Source organism: Tetrao urogallus (genome assembly GCF_951394365.1).
Source record: "Tetrao urogallus genome assembly, chromosome: 3".
In the NCBI taxonomy this organism is placed as follows: Eukaryota; Metazoa; Chordata; class Aves; order Galliformes; family Phasianidae; genus Tetrao; species Tetrao urogallus.
Window position 1 is genome coordinate 6,450,293 of NC_136815.1, and position 24,394 is coordinate 6,474,686.

Genomic DNA, 24,394 nt, shown 5'->3' on the forward strand with positions numbered 1-24,394 from the left:
AACACATGTTACATTTCAAATCACTTAAATATAAGTGAAATGTCTCATTAAAGAAAAGTCAACAAACTAATACAAGTTCAGTGGAGACTGCTGAGATGGTCAGGGCTATAACACTAACTCAGGAGGGATTGGCTGAGAGATAGAAGTTGTTCAGTTTGGACAAAGGAGGAAAATGATCCGCAGGTGTTCGTTGGTGTTCAGATGAACATGAACTAGCAGTATGCCAAGGCATCCAAGAAGGCCAATGGCATCCTGGCTTGTATCAGAAATAGTATTGCCAGTAGGAGCAGGGAGGTGATCGCCCCTCTGTACTCAGCTCTGGTGAGGCTGCACCTCAAATACTGTGTTCAGATTTGGGCACCTCACTGCAAGAAAGACATCGATGTCCAGAGAAGAGCAACAAAGCTGTGAAGGATCTGAAGCACAGGTTTTATGGGGAGTGGTTGAGGGAACATGGTTTAGTGGGCAATGTTGGCAGTAGGTGCATGATTCGACCAGATGATCTTAGAGTTCTTTTCCAAACAGTAACAATTCTATGACTGTGTGACAAGAGGTTTCTTTGGGGGAACCTTACAGCAGGGCTTGGCTGTCAAGCAGATGGAGCAAGGGTCTTCACAGTGATATGTAGTAAGAGAAAACAGTAGGTTTGGACCAGATATAAGAAGCATGTTGTTGTTTCTCCAGTGGAGCATGGAAAGTGTTGAAGGACATTGTCTACCTCCATCTTCCGAGATTTTCAAGATCTGAATGTATAAGGCCCTGAAGGATGTTGTTGGATCCCATTGCTGGCCCTATTTTGATAAGAAGTTTGCAATAGAGACCTCCTGAGGTCAAAGGAAGCTTTGTCTAAACAGTGATACTTTCCCTTCTGTAAAGAAGACAGTTGATAAACTTATTGTTTGCATACATCCAATAGCCTGCTTCTGACTGTCACCTATAGCATGAAATGCTTTCAGGGCATATATGGTTGCTGAATGAATGCAAAGACCGAATCTTCCCAAAGCAATTTAATTAGAGTCAGCTCCCTTTCAAGGAAAACCTGAAAGATAAAGTACATTATTTGAAAGGATGTGTTTTCCAGGGCTCTGGTATGGCAGACTTCCTGGCTCATGGACATAGCTCATGGACAATGACAGAGGAAACCTCTGGCAAAGCATTGGCAAATTCAGACCTAAAATGAACTCTGGAAGTCTAATCATCATTTGTGTTAGATCATTAGCACGTAGAAATAGACACAGTCTATGAGAGGAGGATAGAAGTTACGATGAAGTCATTTTGACAAAGAATGACAAGAAAAAAAAAACCTTTGCTGTTTCAAAAGTATATATTTCTAGGGAAAAAAAAAATAGGAGCGTTTCAGCTTTCAAAATGGGACTTCTTAAAATGACACTTCCTGTAGTTTAGACAACATTACCACATTACCGTTTATGTTCAACTTGTCACGGCTTTGCACAAATGCTCAATATGAGGGGAAAAAAAAAAAAAAAAAAAAGAAATGAAAAAGCACTACCAGGGCTTGAAAGGAAGAGAGGAGAAAAAAAAAGACAGCTTATTCCCAGTGCAATCCAGGCTCCTTTTTGTCAGATTTAAAGAATTTTATCCAGTTTTCCCCATTAATCAGCCAATAAAGGGGACCCACATTCTGACAAGAAGCATAAGATAATGTCAACATTATTTGCAAACTGCTACACTACAGTGACAGCCTAATGTTTATTACTGTCACATTACTGTCATTTTATTAAAAGGACGAAAAGAGCTGGCTTTGCTGAGCACAGCTCTCAGTCCCACTAGACTAGTGAAGCTGCTCCCTCTTCCCCCTTGCTGTTCACTGTGATGGAGCACGGTACAAACATTCCTCTGTACAGACAGCACCATGAACATGCAAGTTAATGAACAATGTAGGGACTTTCAAATACTGTGAAACCTTTTTATCTGAATCATCCTTTGTATTTTGATTTTTTTTTTCTCTCTCTTGAAATATTAATATTATTATCACTAGAGTTTATTCTCATAATAGCTATTCTCCATGTAGCGTTTGTACTGTTAAAGCTACATTCTGCTAGCCTTACACCATTTGAAGAAACATTTTCCTGCTGTGTCAGTTCTGTCTCTTGTGAAGAGGCATGCTTCACAATTTTAGGAAGTATCTCCATGAGGTACTGGCATAAGTTGCCCAGAGAAGCTGTGGATGCTCCATCCCTGGAGGTGTTCAAGGCCAGGTTGGATGAAGCCCTGGACAGCCTGATCCACTGACTGATTTAGAGGTTGGCAATCCTGCCCACAGCAGGGGGGTTAGAATTAGATGAGCTTTGAGGTCCTTTCCTATGCAAGCCATTACATGATTCTATGATAGCCTTCTAGATTTGCATCTATTACTGAAAGAATGTCATATTCTCTTTACCAACAATTTTCCAGTACAAAATGATAACACTTGGTAACAGATCTGGGCTAATTCATCCTGTAGGGTCATATGAAAACACGTTAACATTGTTTTGACAGTGTTAACAAGAGTGTAGTGGAACTGGAAGCTGGAGATGGTAAAATCCAACCTCAGAATCAGTGGTAATTTCCTGGAAGTCTTATTACTAAGAACTGATACAGCACTTACACAAGGGAAGGAAGGGCAGGTGCTGTCTCCTGATGCCTTCTTAAAAAGGTTTGAGATCCCTTTATAGGGCTTTTAAAAGAATCATTGGATTTGCACTTTTTGAGAGAAAGGACAGATGAGCCTCCTCTGCTGAGTAGCCATGGGCACTAGCGGGAATGGGATCTCTTATGCTGCCCTCAATGCATTTATAACAATATTTTAGCTAATGTATTTATTGCAGTTGAACTTCATGTCAGATTACCACCTATATAGGTCAGAAGAACTTTTTTTCTCCTTCAACTGCATACTTCAAAAAAATAGGAAAAAAGCATCAGAAATACATCTTGTTCTGTTCTTCACTGGTTTGTGTCCACAGAACCAGTCTGCTTGGTGTGACCCTTGCCTCCAATGTTTGCTTTCATATCTAATAATAAGCAGAGTGCAATTAGAGCTGGTTCAAATGAGAGTTAGAATGATTACTTAAAAATTTCAGGACAAAGAAAATAAACTCAGCACATGCCTCACTACACATACAGTACAGAAAAACATAGAATCATGGAATCATAGAATTGCTCAGATTGGAAAAGACCTTAAAGATCATCAAGTCCAACTGCAACCTAACCAGAATACCCCAACTCTAACAACCTTCCACTAAATCATGTCCCTGACCACCACATCAAAATGGTTTTTAAACACATCCAGAGGTGGTGACTCAACTACCTCCCTGGAGAGCCTATTCCAATGCTTAACAACCCTTTATCTGATATTCAACCTCAACCTCCCCTGGCACAACTTGAGGCCATTTCCCCTCATCCTGTTACCAGTGAGAACAGACCAGCCCCGCTCTTGCTGTAAGCACCTTTCAGATATTGGAAGAGAGCAATAAGGTCTTCCTTCAGCCTCCTTTTCCCCAGCCTAAACAGCCCCAGTTCCTTCAGTCTCTCCTCATAGGCCATATTCTCCAAACCCTTCACAAGCCTTGTTGCCCTTCTCTGGACCTGCTCAGCACTTCCATGTCCATTCTGTACTGAGGTGCCCAAAACTGAACACAGTACTCGAGGTGAGGCCTTACCAGTACCGAGTACAGGGCAGGATGACTTCCCTAGTCCTGCTCACCACAGCATTCTTGATACAAGCCAGGATGCCATTGGCCTTCTTGCCCACCTGGGCACATTGCTGGCTCATATTCAGCTGGCTGTCCATCAGTACACCAAGGTCCCTTTCTATCAGCCAGCTTTCCAGCCACTCCTTCCCAAGCCTGTAGCGCTGCCAGGGCTTGTTGTGACCAAAATGCAGGACCTGACACTTGGCCTGTTGAAACTCATACAGCTAGCCTTGGACCATCAATCCAGTCTATCCAGGTCCCTCTGTAGTGCCTTTCTCCCCTCTGGCAGATCAACACTCCCTCCCAACTTGGTGTCGTTTGCAAACTTACTGAGGGTGCAGTCAATCCCCTCATCAAGATCATTAATAAAGATGTTAAATAGAAGCAGCCCCAGTACCAAGCACTGGGGACACCGCTCGTGACCAGCCACTCCATTGACCACAACTCTTTGGGTCTGGCCATCCAGCCAGTGTTTCACCCTGCAGATTGTATGCACATCCAAACCATGGGCAGCCAGCTTCTCCATGAGAATGCTGTGGGGGACAGTGCCAGAGGCTTTACTGAAGTCCAGGTAGACGACATCAACAGCCTTACCTTCATCCACTAAGCAGGTCACCTTGTCATAGAATGAAATTAGGTTTGTCAGAAGGGATCTACCATACATGTTAAATAGCAAGTCCCACAGACACAGACTTTAATATGACAGGTGGAAAAGAGAAAGCATAGAAGTGAGCTGAGGGTTAAGAGAAATTGGCTTTGGCTGTCACTGGAAGATCTGTTCAGAAAGAAGATGAGAAACTCTTTTGCAGGGACAAGAGGAAATGCTTTCAAACTAAAACAGAAGTGATTTAAATTGGACAGAAGGAAAAAAAAAAAATTACAGTAACAGTGGTGAAGCAGAGGAACAGGTTTCCCAGAGAGATGGTGGATGCTTCATCCGTGGAGATGCTCAAGGTCAGGCTGGATGGATCTGTGAGCAATCTGATCTAACTATAGGTGTCCCTGTTCATTGCAGGGGATTTGGCCTGAGTGACCTTCAAAGGTCCCTTCCAACTCTTCCAACGATTTTATGGTTCTATGATCCTCCAAAATATTCCTAAGTTAAAATACTCTCAACTTCCATTCCAACTGACTGTCCAAACCACACACAAGTCATCCCGTAGAGTTTCAGTAGCTAATTTACGGATGAAGCTCATATATGTGGAATCAACCACTGCAAAACCAAAGCAGCAGAGACCTTTTAGATACCTGCAAAACCAAAGCAGGTGTCTTGCCTCTTTCCATCACATCCTCAGGCCTATTGCATTCTGACTCAGAGGATCTACACTGTGGAGATGCTAAAAAAGTAAGGCTGGTGAGATAACAGGGCCCATGGAGAAAACAGGATTAAAGAGAATATTTGCAATGGGCTATCTGCATCAAGAGAACTTCTCTGTTGTCTTCATTCCATGCTATGGGAAACTGTTAAGATGGTGTTTCTGCCATCTTGAGGAAAAAGATTATTTTTTTATAAGATCTCACTTGCATTGCAGATTGCTTACTTATTGCCTACTTTTACCAAGACATTTAGGTTAAGTTTTGTTTTGGTGTAAAGTGGGAGTCAGCTTAAAAGATACAGCAGGAATAAGCACAAACTCAAATTTAACTAATTCCAAGAAAAGCCAAGGAGGCACATCTGACAAAACCTGAAGAGTTCTTTTTTTTAAATCAGTATCAAAAACAAATGATCTCCAGAACACTGAAATTTAACGGCAAATATTTAGTCAGCCTAAAAGCCTGCCTCTTCAAGAGGAGATTGGTGAATTTTTCAGGGGACTGGGGGAGGTGTAAAGAACCAGTCCTCTTCTCAGGGCTATAATAATTTAAGAACCGCTATCTCTATCAATATCTGAATTGTTAGTCCTAAATTTGCTGGTGTCTGGAAAAAGATTTTGAAGTGAAATAAGGCAGAAGAGTAGGAGCTCTTTCTTCCCAGGGAATTTCACATGCTTGAAGAAAAGCAGTTGGCTTTGCCTTCTGCTGAAATGCAGCTCTCTCTGGGGTACAGAGAAGCAGCTGTGTAACAACACATAGTGATGGCACACAGGAGTGGAAAAATTGCACATGAAAGTACAGTGGGACCAGGAAGTTTGCTAGACAAATTGTGCTGTCATTACCCATTCAGATTATCAGATTATTGGGACAGAGAAGGGGATTAAGTTTCCTATACCACGCGGTCTTTAAACACTCCTGTGTGGCAAAGCTTGAAGTTTGATATCTTATTTGAAGGTTGGCAACTACCACCTCATAGGGCGCTTTGCTTTGATACTGCTGCTCTGCTCCTGCTTACGCTGTACAAGTGCCATAACTGCTGATATATTTTCACTGAGGAGCAACATTTGGTTACAGACTGAGAATGCTGGTGCTAATAACTTGGGCTGTTTCCAAAAAGGTTAAAAAAAAAAATAAATTAAAAAAGAAAGGAAAGGAAAGGCAACAATCCAAATATGTATCAAAAGCTGCATAACCCACTGAGTCAACAGGGACCTGAACTGAGATAATAAATGCCAAGTTCTGGGTGGATATTAGAGGACTTAGCAATAAGCTAATAGGAACAATACATTCATGGACACATTAAATAAGGCAGTGCTGCTCAAAAGAAAGTAAATAATAAATTGAAGTTGGCTAGGGTTTTCTTTGTTGTTTGTTTTTAATATATACTAGGAAACTCTTTGAAAAACAAATTCCTGAGAATGTTGCCTGCTCTTGAGATGTATCCATAGCAGAACAAAAGATCTGCAGGGATGATTAATAAGTAGCTCTGTTTCTCAAGCTCTGATTAACAGCATTCGCACTTACACAATACTCCACTTGAATTAGCAGAATAGGATTGTCAGTGAATGGCACTAATGGGACTGGTAGCAGAGCAGCATAAGGAAGTCAGTTCTTCCCTGCGAGCATATTCTGATTATCAGGAACTTATTTGTAATCATCTCACTTACTGTCTGCATTTGTACAAGCGAGAAGGCAGAAGAGGAAACACAGGCTTCATGTTAAGAGTGATTATTCATTATTAAATTAACTACTATATTAACGACTGCAATTATTTCAACAGCAGTATGTATGGGTTGATAAGGATGTGTCAGCTAACCTCAGACAACCAAAGGAGGGCTCTAGCATAGGAGGAGTGCTCCCACATTCCTTTGGGCAGATCATATCTGGCTGGCCTGTTTTTCCCTTTCATGCACTGCTCTCTCTCACAGCTGTCCATAGAGGAAGCCATAGCAACCGCAGAACCAGACTTAAGAGCACTTCATGTGGGTCCAAAACCACCTGAAGCACATAAGCCTTTTTATGAAGTGGAGGAATTTACTTCCCCTGACACTGTAAATACCTTTGAAAACCTCACAGATTCTGATAGCATCCTACAAGAATCAATCAGAGGTGCAATGAACAAAACTGTTCTGATGGTCTTATGCCCGTTGGCTGAGGGAGAAAAAAGATGTGACTGTTACTGACTTGATGAGAAAAAGCAACAAGAAAACATGCTGTATGTTTTTAACCTTCTTCTTATGTATCTTTATAAAAGGGAAAGAAGTAACGACCTCTTTTGTTTTAGATTGCTCTCAACTACCTTGGCTTGGGAAAAGTTGGACAATTAGCCCAGTGTACTAGGTAATGAAGAACAGAGGAATATTTGAGTGAAGATGCATTTCTCTATCCCTTCCACTTTTTATTTCAAAATATGTATCTTTGGAAAAAGACTTTGGAATAAGTTTATTTTGAAATGAAATAGTAACTCTGCTCCAAACTCTGAAACAAGTTTTTCTGGGAAAAGTTGAGTTTCTAAAGAACATCAAAATTAAAAAGTTCAATAAAAATAAAAAGACTTACTGGCACATACAGGATTATCCACTGAAAAACTGCACTGATGAAAAATTAAGCTTCTTTTGGCTCTTTTTCTGTATAGTGCATAATGATCTATGTACATTACCCCTTCCTTAACACAATAGAATTTGAAAGTCTGCAAATTCCTCAAATGTTAAGAACCATAGGAATATACAGCCTTAGATTTCCATTAGTGGAAGTGCTGCATGTTTTCTGTTTTTAGTTAAAAGATTTCCTATCCATATTCCAAAAGAGAACTAATCTTATTTATACAGCTCTGGATAACTGGAAAAGTACAATGAAGGCTTTTATTTTCTTTCTATGAGGCATCTAATGGTTATTACTGGAGGCTCGATACTAATATTTTAGCTACTATGTTGAAATGGGAAATATTTTACTTTCTTCGTGCCAAGTTTTTATGCATAGAAATTCAACTACATTTCCTAGTCTCCAGACTTTGCTGTAGCCAATCCCATTTAATGTTTCCTTTAAGCAGCAGCTAACATTTATACATAACCACAAATTTCCTTTTGTGCGAGTCAGTTCAGCCAATGTTGAAGCTAATCCTTCGATTTAAAGTGCTTATGAGCAAAGAAAAGTATGTAGCATTGTTTAACAGAAGGCTCTGGGAATGAACACTAGGTATGGAAACACACAAGCCAAGAAGGCCACGTCAAAAGAACGTTTGAAATGGCAGTTATCAAAGGAGAAATCTTTTTCTGCTAAACCTTGGATAGAAGGAGAAGAGGAAGGTTGGCAATAAATATGGTTATGTACATCTCTCTCACCTACTCCTACTCTGTAAAATCCCCTCTATACTGTGTAGCATACCATATCTTCCACAAATTGCTATGATAGCTGCTTTCTGTGAAATTTTTCCAGGTTTCTATTTATTTCCAAACCATATCAATTGCCATTATTTTCAGTGTATCAACAAACCTAGATTTGGAACTGAAATATAAGTGGAAATCACCATGCCTCACTTCAGACATCTAAAGATTAAACATCCAAATGAGTCTAATCACCCACAAAATCATGGGGAAAGAGCCTGTTGCTTTCAGAGGATGAGACACCTGATCCCAATGTACTTCAGTCTCAGGTAAGATGAGTTATCATTTGAGCTAGTTTCTCTTGGCTGCCTGTGACAGGAAATGGGCAACCAGTCTGGAGTTTGCCGTCTGAGTTTGAGATGCATAAATTGTCACAGAAAAACCCTCCAAATTTCTTTTCTTTGACCAAACATACAGAGACTTCTGTTAAAATAACTAGATGCTTTAAAAAAAAAAATATTAAAAGCATAATTCATAGTTAACAGTATTTCTAAATGTTTCTTGTATGGGGAACAGCAGCTGTATTCACGCATTAGTACCAGTAAATACTGGCTTAATGTGGCTTTTGCTATTTGAAAAAACAGTAAGAGATATGTAGAATTACTGTTTTCTTAACATACCAAAATAGAGAATTCTTGCTAATAAAATGTATTTTTACCATCTCAAACTTCAGATTATACCCTCAGCTTGCAAATCAGAAAAAGAAAAGCTTTCTTGTGATGGTTTGAATTTTTATACAGTCATCACAGATCCACAACTTCAGTTCAGATGCAGTTATTAAATCGTTTAACCTATTCTCCTATGTAGAAAAACATTCAGAAGCTTGTTCTCCTTTATGTAGCTTGCTGCTATGGCTAACCACTCTCTTGTGAGCCTAACTTCTCATTTAAGATTACAGAGCTTTTACAGCAGCATTAGTTCTTAGTTTTTTTCCACTACTAGATTAGAGTCATTTAGTACTTTTTATTCTATCCCTGTGCAAGCAATTATAAGCCACAATCAAGCTTTTCAAGTTACTCACAGTAAGATTTCTTTTGTCCTTTGAATTATTTTTCTGAAGAGCATTTACCAAGTACTTTAAATTATGTACACATGCATGTAAATACTATTCAGGAGTACATGGTGACCTTTCAATGAGGTACCGATAGTAGCATTACAAACATTATCTGCTTATAACGTTGAAGGCTACCGCCAAATGTTAATGAGGTTACTACTGCTGTATGAGGGATGCCAATGCCAGACTAGTTAGTACAGATAGCACAGTTATCAGAGATCCTGCATAGGACCAACGTTTTCCTCTTACAGGAGACCCCTCTGATCTAGGACAGATCACTTCAACTTCTTAACATCAGATATATCTAATTCAAGAGTAAGCCCCATGGAATCATGTAGGGAATACTGTGTGCAAAAAATACGCTGTTTTGAAGATTAGCAGCCATTATGTGGCCTCCCAGTCTGGCTCAGAAAAGCTGTGCACTGGAGCATAGAGGCTTTCTACTTCCATTCCAGAGCTGGAAATACAAATGGCATTTAGTATTTAGATTGCTTTTTTCACTACCTGCTTTTCCACATCCAGAGTTTCCCATTAATTAATATGCTTATTCTAACTTCCATTTTCTCCTGTCTGTAACAAATATAATAAAAAAGTAAATGCAATTGATGATCACCACCACAAAATGTATCAAGAAACTCTTCTGCAATTCCTTACACATTACAGTTCTTTCAAGAGGAAGAACTACCAGAGGATTCTCTCTGCTTTCTCAGCTTCTACTGAAGTATAACAATCTTAGGGGGTCTTAACTGCTGATAGAACAATGATAGAATAAGTGAATCATGAAGAAGTACTGTATAATCAAGATGCGATAATCGCAATATAGTTGTTTAATCAACAGATATCATGATGTTGTAATCACGATATAATCAAGAGAATCAAGCAAGGCAGACAATGATCACAAAGAGAATAAGCGGAAGAGCTTACCCTTCGGCTGAGCTCACCAGAAGACACCAAGAGAGGGGATCTCCAGAAGAGATCCTTCCCCTCTGGTAGCCAGCTCTTAAATAGGTCCAGGAAGGAAGGAATTGCCTTCACCTGTGCTCCTCTGGCTGGCTCATGGCTCACCTCAGGTGATTAATCAGAGGTTCAGGCCGTGACTCAGCAGTTCCCATACAAGTACATACTTGTTAATATGCTGCATAACTGAGAGTGTCAGCCCTGGTATATTTTAAATGTCTAATGAAAGCTTCTGTTCAAACCATCATAAGTTAAGAAGCTTAAGTTCAGTAAAGAAGGAAATTATAAACTGAACATGGTTAATTTTTGCATTTGGAAAATGCCAGTCAATAAATCCAGACCACCTCCACAATACACATAGAATTCACCATAGTCAACGTATACTTGGTCCTCTCATCGGCTTTCAAGCCTATGATCAACTATGCTGAAGTGTCTAATGAGTTTTTTAAACACTAAATATTCGTATTGCAATATAAACATTGCAAAATCATCTAGTAGAAGCCCAAAGTCCATGAAAAATACATTTAGCAGAGCAATTCTGTAGCAGTCTCTTGACACTGGAGGCGAAAGACTGCATGTATGGATTTATGAGCCGGTAACTGAATTACCAGGAGAATTAATTTCAAAACACATGCTTCTTTCAGATACTTCCTCAATGACAGCAGTGACTTCTGTGCACATGGAGTCTGCATCATTTTTCTCATTGAGAGGTACACAGGAAATAGCCACTTCCAAATTATGAAGAAGTAAAAAGGAAACTACTCAGAAACGAGACAGTATCAAATGAAGATGCTTGGTGGAGGAAAAGGGGTCAGATCTTTCACAGGCAGATCAACAGCATTAGCACAAGTTACCACTTTAATCCTTTGCCATAGGAAGCCATGAACAACTGAGTTTGTTTGCCTGAATCAACATTTGGAGCAGTTCAGAATGTTTTCTGTTGGAAGGGAAAACCACTCTAAGGTCAGTTAAAACAACCTTCTCTTTGACTCCACAAAGGGAGGGGACAGCATTTCACTTCAGATGAAATCCTTCTCTCTCGATTTTATGTTATATAAAGATAAGGTCACTTAAGCTATGTTACACCAAATTCTTCCAGGCATGATGAACTGTGGATAACTTCAGTTTTGAAAAAGCAGAACCTGACTCCATGGACTGATTCACATGGGATTTCTCTCAAGGCGGTAGAAGCAGAACCACTTTTAGTCAGGAACAGCACAGTAGCTTTCTATCTTGAAATAGCATGAGTTATTTTGATATCTGGATATAAACATTTCTGAGAAATTTTATCCCATACCCTAATTAAATCTGAATTATTTTTATTTCATAAATCACAAGTATGATGAAAGCTGGAAATTTCCAGAAAGTCTCTTCCCTCATTTGCTATTCTTAGCAATGTCACCATTTCATACTCTCTTAATACTTTCCAATAAGGAGACTAAAAAAGAACTATACAGCAAAGCAGCTTTATTTCTGCCCTTGGCTAAAGTTTCTGAACATTTTAAAGATGCAAGCCAACAGAGACGCACTCTCAGCTTGCAGTCGTAGAGACAGCCTGCCTGAAGACAAGCACCAATGCACTGCAAACTCATTCAAGGCTGCACAAACATTTATCATCTTAGCAATACGAGCTTTAACACTAACTACCTTCAATAATTTCCTTTACCATAGGGGCTTTTTTTCCCCACTAAGTAAAGTACAGCTGTCTTGGAAAAAAAATTGCTGAGCTAGTGAAAAGTAATTCTCAGTGCCTTCAACCAATTAATCTTCTTCATAAACCTGAAGTCAAAGATGCTCTTTATTTTTATTGTGCATTTGCTCAGCTCTGACAGCAGTAAGGTTGTTGGACATCAGTTACTTGGCAATTTTACCACCCAAGGTACCATTTATCGGTATATTAAATACACTTTTAACTTTTATAACTATTTATTTTCATCTGTAAAGTTTCCATTCTCTTACTCAGAAGGATGAGGAGTTCCAACTTGAAAAGCACACTCAGCAATGTTTTTTAGGAAGATGGGTAACCAAGGTTTGATCCAACTCATCCAGTTACAGGTTGTTTCCAAAATGTATGTACCTAAATGTGGTAAGACCAGTATCATTAGACACTGAAATACACCACTGGAAAGACCAGGATGCAGACTGAAGCTGTCCTTGCTCCAAACCTTTAGGTAATGCAATGTTATGACCTCATAAAAAAGAACCGTAGGGGCTGCTGTATCACAGTAAAGGTGGGATTCATCAATGACTGCATAGGTAGGATAGACCCTTCCTTCCAACACCCATATAGGGTCTTGAGGTGAATGACAAAACACTCCTCTCTTGCAACATGTCCAAGATTTCACTAAAAAGAGATCACAAAAACCTCCTGATTGCACTTACTAAGAATAAAACCCAACAGTAATGAAGATCAAGACTCACAGCACAAGTTTTTAGTGGAATCAAGCAAATTGCTTTTAATTCAGGATAGCCTGCAGTCAGCCAACTTTCATTTGACCCTATCAGTTTCCATGTTAGGTTACTCAGTAATTACACATATTTGTACGCATTGTACATTTGTACATTTTGTATACATATCAAAATTACTGGCAATGCTAGATAGGTTTGATAGTGCCGTATTTTAAAATAAGTCATACTGGCAAAACATTTCAGTATCAGTGTTAGGAAACTCACTCTGGAATGAATACCTTACTCATTAAATAGTTCATATTATTCCTCAAATGAGATCGTACCTGTAATCCTACTGTCCAGTCCAAACTGTAGCAAGTGAAATTACATTCTGCTTATCAAAGCTCCAGCTCCCCACCCTCCTCCAAGATCTACAGATAATTTTTATCCTTGGCAGCACTTAAAATGTTAGGTGCTGCTCCACACTGGAGGCTCCTGTCTGTCAGTGTGAAGAGAAGCCATTACAATCCATCTCTGGAGCTTACTCAAATGTTTTTGGAGTTTGCTTTTAAAGTATGTTATTTATTTACCATTTACTTATTGCTTGCTGTGGAAAACACTGCAAAAATGCAGTTGTAATATAGTGAGAGATGATGGCAGGGAAATTCTTTCCCAACATTGAGAGTAACTGGTAAAATCAACTTAAATATTCAAATGTTGGAAATAGACTTTTTTTCACTATAATCAGAGTAATCAGAGGTGTTCCCTCCCCTCTCCCCCCCCCCATTTATTACTCAAGACATTTGCATCAGTGTAAACGTTAACATGAAATCTTAATATTCCCTGGATCCCCAACAAATTTCCAATGCATTCATCAATAGTCAGTATCAGAAAATAATACATGCTGCAGACGAGCCACTTGGTGTAAAGATTTTACCTAACATTGCTTATTCAAAGTAAATTAGGCCTAAGATGTAGTTTTTGGTGTAATGAGACTCAGTGAATGCAAGAAAAATACATCTGATGGACGTATAACAAGAATGGGACACTCATGTTTTATTGCCTCTAAATATTACTTGCAAAGCACGAGGACTTGAATTATCAGGATTTTATTTGTTACAAATTATCACAACCACAACTGAAATAGAGCAGAAAGCATTGAGTAAACAGAACTGTAAGATACAAGATTAATCAAAGTGTAAAAGCCTCATTCAGGACTACTACTAGAAAACCAGTGATTGCATACCAGAGAAAACAATTCTATGCAAACACCAAGTGAAAGAGAATAAGCAGCATAATACAACTGACAGGAATTAAAATACCATGTTATACAAGTTTCTGAAGGAAACTGGATTATCACTACTACTCATGAGTTTTGTTTGGTGTTTTGTGTTTAGCTAATACATAAAGTTCCAGAAGAAACACTGATCCTCCATTTAATTTATCCATGTTGTTCATATATCAGGCAATCTATTTCCAAAAGCATATTTAAAGTCTAGTCATGAGAATTCACACACGCTTCAAGTTGCTGCGTAAGGCCAAGAGTCACTAAAGGAATGTGAAGTTGCATTATTGCTTTGTAACAGGAACTTAAATGAAAATTCTTTATTGAGCTCCAAGTAGAACATTTTAAGTCACTAAACAAATAAGGGTTCATATATACAATTATTTTAAAAAGTATATAACATTATACACTTTAAGGCTTTAATACAAGAAATACAGAAACAGTTTTCATACTCCAAAGCCTGTCTCATTGTTGCCTAGGCACATGGACAAGTACAATGTTCTAAGCAGTCAGTAGTTAACATGGCAGAAGTTCCTGAAAAAGAGAAAAGCAGAATTTATTTGTACACAGCCTGAGAGTAGTAACTACTAGTTTTCTGAAGACTGTCAGATTACAAGCAGAAGGATCAGGCAATAATGTGTACAATAAATACACACAGACTTAGGGAAACCACTGCAAAGACTGCTGTCATTGAATTCAGTGCAAGTGTGATAATAGGTTCAATAAAGGCAAATAATTGTGTCACTATAATCGTATTATTTGACCAATAACAAAGCAACTGACCTGTGCAAGAACATAAAATCCTACTAGAATGAATCAAGCAACATTTATTCGTTCATTTAGTTTTGCCTTAAGAAAAGAAAGGCTGCCTTTTCTCCCCCTCACTTTGACTTAGGCCCCTTTTTAGATTACATTTCTCTTTGTTCAAAACTTAACAGATTTCATTTCATGGATTAGTCCAAAATTAGTCCAAAAAAAGAAAAAAAAATGCAACAGCTCAATATAATACTAGTGCATGTTATCTCAGAAAGTGTCAAGAAAAATTTCATACCACAAGTTTGCAGTTTTTACAAATATGCAGAATTTTAGTTTTAAGTGATGTAAACAAATTTTCATAGGAGAAATAAAATATATCAAAGTGAAGCATGAAAGAAGGAAGACTTACTGTATTTACCATTCTAACTACCATTCTGCCCTACATATGTATACTTTTTTTCTTTAAAGAATTTTTGAAATTCTCTTCTCATTAGTAGAGCAAATAAAAAAGGACTGAAATGGTCAGCTTTCCTGTCAAGGTGGGACATGTATACCAAATGGGAGCACCACATGGCTGAGAATTATTACATCTCCTGTCAGATGCAGATATGGCACAAGACCAAGGCTGATATTTCTGACTACAGAATGAGTGTGTGCCTTTCCTCATGAGATTAGTTTACAGATGCGACCGGCAATATCCAATCATGTGCCATCACATTACACAATGGTGGCTGCAAATCTCCTCTGAGTGTTTTCACAGGGACACCTGATTATTATTTTTCCCTCCAAACAGAACGAAGAAAATTAAGGTTTATAGAACTTGAGGACTGTATAGCAGAGAAACTGAACACGTTCATCCTTCATACTAACAAAGGATAACATCAAAAAATACAACTTGCATAAGCATTCCAGAAGGTTGAATTCACTTCTGATTCACTGGTTCACTTACTCACCAAGCCCAACCACTAGCCATTTTAGCTTTAAGCCATACAGTTTCATTGTATATGCAAATGAATACTTAATGATTTACATGAAACATCATTATCTTTCAGCAGATAAAGAGGGGCTAAGAATGAAGGGGACAGATCTTCAGCAGGATCTGCTGTAATACAATAAAGATAAATGGTTTCAAACTAAAAGAGGGGAGATTTAGATTGGATGTAAGGAAGAAGGTCTTTTACAATAAGGGTAGTGAAGCACTGTAACAGATTGCCCAGAAATGTGGTGGATGCTCCATCCATGGAGAAACTCAAAGTCAAGCTGGACAGGGCTACAAGCAACCTTATCTACCTGTAGGTATCCCTGTTCACTACAGGGGAATTGGACTAGATAACCTTCAAGGGTCCCTTCGAACTCAAACGACTTCATGATTATATGATGTTGAAACGTGTCAATAGAGATTTAAACATTTTTACTGTGTGTTTTTTAAAAAGATGCTCCGCTTTGCTGCTTCTAGCAGCTACTTTTTCTCTCAGTTATAGAATCTTTGCTCTTCGAACCCATTCAGCAGAAATCTTCTCCAAGCTTTCCTAACCTTTATAAGGTCCTCTACTTTAAATCTTCACAGTAATCTCAAAATTGTTCTAAAAGCATATTTGTATGTACGAAAAAATCCTTTAGCTTGTGACAGTTGCCTCCTAAATATACTATGCAATACAATGTATAAAATATTTTAAGTATGGAGCTCTAAGTCATGTCCTCTACAGGCAATGAGTGCATGGGGTTAGCAGTAAGAATAAATGGTCCAACTAGGAAGCAAAGAGAGTATCTGTGCAGAATAGTTCAATTATTTGTTACTTTATGTCCTGGATTTATCAGAAACAGCACAGCTAGCTATTCTATAGCTAATGTTTCTCAGTGACTTGCTCTCCATTTGTGCCAAAATTCACTTTGCTTCTTGTGCAGAAATGCTCACCTTTAAATCTTTTTACAAAATGCTTTATTCAGCTTTATAAAACCACTTTAGACAAGCCTGCTGACCAGATCAGGATTTTAAGTTCCCATTTGAACGTCAGTAGCATAAAATTACATTCACTTTCACTCACTTTCTCCTTTGATGAAGTTCTTAATTAGCTGAAATGCTATCAAAGGTAAATATACCTTTCATTTCCCAGTCTCAGATACATTTACACAATAAGCAAACAGACAGAGGACAGTGTCTGTCTGCACACCAGTACAGTTTAAGATCCTGTTTAATGACAATTTAAAATCATGCCTTTTCCCAGAGGAATTGAAAATGGCCAGTGATTTTGATTGTATTCTATTTCAGTACCTTTAACCATTATGTAATTAATTATGTATAAAAAATTAAGGACCTGATCAGAAGCTCCATTATTTATCTAATAACTTCAGAGATGAGTGAAGGTACCTACCAAAGCATCAGAAGATTAAGGTTTTTGTTTTTGTCTTGGCTGTCCAAGGAGCTGAGTTTCCTGACAAGAGAAAAAAAACATTTTACTAAATCTGAAATAATTTCAAGTAAAAAATAAAGAAAACAATATAAATTGAACTATAATAGAAACTTAATGATTAACAAAGCTTCAGATAACATTTGCAATGTTTAAGTTACTAGAATTTATGGAAAAATAATATATTACAAACTACTGGTTATGAGGTTTTACAGTTGTTTAATAGGGAATAGTTTGTCCACATTTAACTATCTAAGCTAAGGATTTTAGATTACTAACACAAATTAAACGTTTTAAAATGAGAATTTAGGTGTTCTTGAAACCTTTCCTACATTCTAAAATGAAACTTTCTAAGTTGTAGTCTCCCTGTTTTTATTGGTTAAACTAAAATAAATTAGTGAGATTAAAATCTTATTGGATTTATTTACCTTTGCAAATGAAGACCGTTTTAAGGGTTACACATCCTCTGCCTCTGACGAAAGCGACCTCAATTAGTCAAGTCAGAAAGTCTTTAAAAGCTTTGTGTTTATTGCTTCCAGCACGGAGCGAGGTGGTCATTAACGTACCAAAATTCTCATAAAAATTCCAAAGTTGCACTAGTGAAAAAACGCTCAACAAGGTGAAAACTAGTCACATCGTTTTCAGAAAATTCATTAGCTATTTTAACCCATTTTTTACAAAAATATTTTGATCTAATGTGGCACTCAAGCAGATCCATACCATTTGGATACTTTAAACAGCATTTATATCTACTGTGAGTATATGAAGGTACATTTAGGTTTATACCTTGTTTTAAAAAAAAAGTTGTGCCATGTTTAATATAAGCCTTTTATGCTGATTGCTGTTAAATGGATTTCTCCCTGTTTACTACTATTTATGAAGTTTTATTATAAGATAGAGCATAAAATTAATCTCACACACACTGATTTTCTTTCAAAAGTTTATTTAGTATCAAGCAAGGGTAAAACTTTGCTTAACACTACAGAACATTTCAAGACTTGAGTTACAAAATACCACATTATTTGCATTTGTAATTTGCTTCCCTTTTTACGCATGTTTGCAAAGAGAAAAAAACTAGCAAATGGCCGAAAATAAAAACTAAAAACTAAGTTGTTGAAAACCTTTAAAATAAAAGGTTACGCTTATGTTAAAAGAACAGACTAACATATTTAGTAAACCTAGTTTAACACTAGTTAATCAAAGGTTATTTTTTTGATCACCTATTTTTCAAATACAGTTTGGAAATAACAAAGTTCCTTGTTTTACATATCTTTCTGTCCAGGTTGTTCTTTCAACAAAATATTTTAAGCTCAGTCCATCCATTCAGATTTTTAAGCGCTTTGATTTAATAAAAAGGGATTGTTCATAGAAAAAATTACTTTGAACAGTATACAGGACTGGTGGAGATTGGATATTTCACAACATCAGACAGTACAATCAGTATCTGGCATATGGCTGGTCTCTGTAGACTCCTTTTGTCGTCCTTGCCGAAGGTGCCTTGTGTCTTGAGTTGGTCCATTCTTCTTGTCCTACAAGAGGAGAAAACACAGTTAGACCTCTTTCAGTATTTTCCAATGCTGTACTTTTTTCTTAATTGTGAATTCAACGGAAATGCTATTTACTGAAACCAAGGTATACAAATGGAAGTTTAACACCTGGTCAAAAAAAAAAGTGGATGGAACAGATCTGAATGAGCTAGCTTAGTCTTTCAGCCAACAACAGCACACAGTGTGACAAAACTTAAGGTGAAAAGATCCAAGATTCTGGCATTCAGCTAAGCCTCCATAGTGCAAAGGTAAAAAATGCCAGGTACATTAACAGACTAATAATTACACTAGAATGAAATAACTGAAGAATATGAGTTATATGTAAGTAACTCAGAAATAAATTTATTTTGATCAATACGAATTTAGGCTTAATTCATATATGCAATCTAATAGTGAAAAGCCACAACTTCACTGCAAACACTTGTGGCTTTTAAAAATCTTGAGACAACTGACTTCATTGAACACTCACTTCCTCTAACTGGCAAGGAATATGATGGTAGGTTATAAATTTAAGGAGCAAGATACATCACATGTTGGAATTCTGACAGCAAAATAACTTTGTCAAAAATGTGTGCTATAGTTAATGCTTCATATTTTCATATGCCATTTTCATGGTCATAGATATTAAGAAAAAATAGCAACACATCTTATTAAATGAAAATCAGAAGGCAATGTCAGGCATTCATAACAAGAGGAAGATTCAGGACCAAGTGCAGAGTTTAACAAAACATGACTTAGGTATGCTCTAAAATGTAAGCACAAGTCAGAGTACCACATAATCCCCGAAAAAAAGAAATCCCAAAAGCAACCATACACCTTCTAGACCTGTATTCTGAGAACTGCTCTGCACTAAGCATAAAGGTGTACACTTGAATCCAGTGCTATCCAGAAACTAAATGTGAAATCTAAATGGCTAGATACAGTAATCTGAAATGTTCAAGTCAATAGAACAAAAATATTACAGTCAACAAACAAAGAACCCACTGTACTTCTTTGAATGATAAAACAACTTCCTCTGATGGCAGATATCTGCCTCAGCTGACACAATTAGGAAATCAATAATTTCAAGAGTACAATTTCATCATCTCTTCATAATAGTCTAATTCCAGCTGTTTTATTGAAAAACAAAAAAAGGGGAGGTTACCTGCAGTGCCTAGGCTACATATCACACTGAGGTGGGAACATTTGGACTAATAAGTAAAAGATGCAAGTTCAAATTTCACTGTAAGGCTAGAAGAATTAAAATTTACTTTACCATCTGGTAACAGAGTAATATGCATGAAAAGCAACCTCTGGGGCTTATTCATTACAGTGAAAACAAGGATCGTATTAAGCAAAAGAACACTGGCCACACAGCAAAGGCAGCTGCCAAAGGTATAAGAAATTAAAAACTATTCTAGCTTTTAAGCACTGCTGTAAAGAACAGTTTACATGTAAAAGGCAGTGTTATTTAGTAGTAAGCACAGGTTGAGAGGACTTAACTGTATTTTTGCATTCTTGAAATACTCTTAGAAATATCATACTTACTTTGGCAAAGAATTTACTTTAATGAAAAAATAAAGATTTTACTTACATATATCTATCTATCAATACCAAATGAAAGTGATGTGGGATAAAGAAATTTCAAATTGGTACCTCTTTTGATGAACTGATTTTTCTCTTAAGCAAAAAGAACTAGATTAATCAGGTGACATTGTAGAAACTATCATTAGGTATATTTATAGAATCGTAGAATGGTTTGGATTGCAAGGGATCTTTACGATTAGCTAGTTCCAACCCCCCTGCTATAGGCAGGGACATCTCTCTTTAGACCAGCTTTATCAAGACAAGGATCTTGGTTGAGGTAATTTTTGTTTCCACAGGAAATGTTTTAAAATATAATTAAAGAAATACTCACGAAATTCTTTTAAGTTCTAAAATCCTGTGACATGCAAGACTCAGAATCACAACTCTCATACTGTGCACTAGCAATCCTCAAATGTATGATATTTGAATGATCTAGATTTTAATTTCTCTGATCTCTAGCCAGAGATTTAATATTTATCCCTTAAGCAAAGGTGCCTTTTAACATGCTTTATGCCTCTAATCCATAACAGATTCCTTTAATTAAACCTGTCACTACCACACTTCTACCTCAAAAAATGTGATCTTTACTACTGGCATATGGTTTTTGCTTCATTACACATTGTTTTGTCTCTGGATGAGTAACTCCCTGCCCTCATGTCTATTAGCCACCTAAAGTACTTCCACAACCTTTACCTAATGACTCTGCTTGATTTCACAGGACTGATGCACGACAATGAAATAATGCAAAAAGAGCATAAAAGTTTTAAATGCATTTGGTTCCGCTCTGTGTCAGAGAAGTTCAGCATATTCTTTGCTGGTACTGAGTTCACCACCAGATATGCCGTACTAGAAACATTTACTTTCAGCAGCAAACATCTGCTGAACGAAGGACAAACAAGGCCTTTTTTTTAGTTTAAATCTCACTGAATGAGACATGAAAATGATTATATATTTGCATTTGCAAATATATTTGCAGCACAATTTAGACTGTTCTCTTTTAGTTTGTTTCTTTGATTTCAGATTCACATGAGTACACTAGCTAATAGACCACAGAAGCTTCCTGCAGTGTTCACATGTCCACATGTGGACAGTACAGGAATTACTAGCAGCTGTTAGCCACTGCAGAACTGAAGTCTGCCTTACGGAAATTCTGCATCAGACATCTTTACTACTGTAGTCACTCAGCTCAAAGCTACTCACCATATGATTCATATGTTTCATCACTCAGCCCATGGCCGTAGTCATAGTAATCAGCTCCACTGTACAGCAGGGAAGCAGGAAGGAAAATAAGAAATAAAGCAGTTAGATTTTTTTAAGAAACAGTGCTTACCATTACACTTTCTGACTTCAAAAAGGAGAATCTAGAATGTAGATGTGTCCCAAGCTAAAGAAACTAAGTATTCAAGTGACAATGCAGCTAAAAGGTTCTCACTGTTCACTAATGAGAAGGAAAACCAAAACACATTTACATTTGTTTAGGTTGATTTTGTCCATCACTGAGACCCTAGCCCACAGTGCAAAATGTTACATGAGAATTTTACATTTATCATTACACCTACAGATGGGAAAGTTGAAAAACTTAACAGTGCCAAAGATTATCAGGTAATGTTCTGGAACTAATTCCTTTGCTATCATTGTCTACTACTACCTAGTGGTTTGAATCTTTGAATTCAAAGAAAGAAAAACAAAGGCCAATAAAGGATAAGTGAGGGTTATACATCTCCTACATGTTTGCAGAGTTCAGCATCTTCAAAACGAGACAGATGTGCACAAATGCAAAGGCTATCACTTGAACAAATAGAAAAGAAATAATAATCAGAATTTCAAAGCTTAAAGAAGGACTCTGCAGTCATTAGTATTCAAAAATTTGTATGAATACTATAACGATGGACTAAAACAGTCTTCCATTTCATGATGACATTTTCTATTCACAGTAAGATCACTGAATGGAACCTAGAGAACAAGCACGACTAAAAGTGATATTTCCATCATCCTTTCATATTTTGTATAATTGTAGCTATGTATAGGTTGTTATATACAGGACATTAAAAATAAATGTCTCATTTTCTTTTCTTTTCTTTCTAACCACAGGCAGAGCACAAAGATGATAATTGGAAAATATATACTCCACAAGCTGATGTCACCAGATCTTTACCTGCTTGGTAAAGAAATCCTTGTGAAATATGATCACTAACAAGAAATTGCAAATACTGACAAAGCATTTCCAAAATTAGATGGATTGCTAACAAAATAAAAACCAGAATGAAAAGGCAATTTATAGAGCCCTATCATGAACTTGCAGATAGAACATTATAATACAAATAATTCCTAAGTCACAATCACTTCTAAGCTGAACAAGATCACTTTGGTTTTTGACTAGGAAGTTCTGGATTCCAGAAAATAATCTAAACCAAATACAATAAAGCCCTGATGTGTGCAAATACGTATCTGAAAACTGTAGCTGAGTGCTTTTAAATTGTGAATGTAAAACTTCCTGAACAAAAGCGTTAACGGTGTTAACAGTGCACTATGAAAACCCACACAATATATCTGTACCCAACCGAAATATTGTATGTGTTTGTCAGCCCGTGTGATATACAACACAGAAATAAGGTCAAAGTTTGAAGCCTAACATATAACATAATCTTTTCCTGCAGCAGCCAGTGATAGAACAGTCTTTATTCTGACAACCAACCTGAAATTGACATGCACTATCCCTCCACACAGTACGTGATTATTTATTTTAAAACTGTCAAGCTTAGAGGCCTGTAGCAGCTGAGCCCTATTCCCGTATCTGTCAATCCTGTCAGAATGACTTCTGCAGGGTTTCATTTCATAGACTTAAATATCTATTAAACAAAAAGTGACTCATTTTATATTATGTAAACTGCAAAACAAACAAACATCTGAAAATCTTCTGCTTGCACTAAAAGGATATCATGACTTATCCATATTAATAGTCCGATCCTTCAAAATTAATAATCTACATAAAAATAGAAATAATAATAGGAAGGAGAAATTGCCCAGTGAAATGCAATACTTCTTCCTTCAATTTTTCCCTCTTAGTGAGGAAAACCAGCTTTTTTTTTTTTTTCCTTAAAAAAAGAAAAATCTCTGTTTTACACATGGATATCAAAATTAATTTTGGAACTGATGGAAGGCAGAGCGTTTTCAGAAAACAACTGAGGAAAACTTCCAAGCAGAAAAGGTGTTTTGTTTTAAGAGTAGCTTCATAAATGTCACCTTTGTCCTACAGAATCACACACAACAACAATGTAAAAAGAACAAGAAAGGATCTTTTTAGCTAGAGGTCCTACATGACAAACCCTGACTGGTAGAATCGTATCTGAGCAGAACTTTTCCATAAGGACAAGCCTCTTTCTATCCCCCCCTCAGATCTTCATGCACAGCTGCCACTGATATCAAAATCCATCTGTCAACAGCAAACAGGAATATGCATGTCCTAAGTATTACTGCCAAGACAACGATCATCTTAGCGAAGCTTCTCATCTCCACAACTGTCTTGAACATTAAGTTGAGTATATGTTCTTAATGCTTTTGTGGATCATTAAAATAGATTCTGTAACCTAGTTTACAGAAGGGTAGCATGAAACCAGGACATCAAGAGAAGATTGAAGTCCTTTCTCAGATCTTATAGATATATTTTTTATTTACTGCACAGTTATAACATTTCTTGGTGGATGTTTCTTTGGCTCGTGTTCTCAGCCTGCATCTCAACTTGTATCTAATACAGAAAGCAGTTGAGACCTATTCGTGCATTTTTATAAAATACAAGAAAATGATGCAATCACTCTTAAACTACATCCCATTTTAATCTCATAATACAAATAGCAAATCTATTTCCTATAATCCAAAAAGATGACCACAGTGCCCTCTCAAGGATTCTCTTAGCTATCACTGTTTAGAAATTATTTTTTACGGCAAGAATTGTAATATTTTTTCTTGTGTTGAAGAACAGTGAAATGCCTTCATAAACATCTGCATTTTGAAGCTACCCACCAGGCACAAAAATGGCTCTATGTA

At 37.1% G+C, this 24,394-nt stretch overlaps 1 protein-coding gene across 1 annotated transcript in view; it reads right to left on the minus strand.

The window, feature by feature from the left end:
• Positions 1-18,521: 18,521 nt before the first annotated feature.
• Positions 18,522-24,394, minus strand: part of KHDRBS3 (KH RNA binding domain containing, signal transduction associated 3) — a gene marked incomplete at its 5' end in the record, with an annotated part of 75,973 nt that continues 70,100 nt past the window's right edge. The window contains 2 exons of the mRNA XM_079533106.1: positions 18,522-18,766; positions 21,551-21,609. Coding sequence (XP_079389232.1) covers positions 18,675-18,766; positions 21,551-21,609 — 151 coding nt within the window. The 3' untranslated portion in view covers positions 18,522-18,674. The remainder of the gene's footprint in view (positions 18,767-21,550; positions 21,610-24,394) is intronic.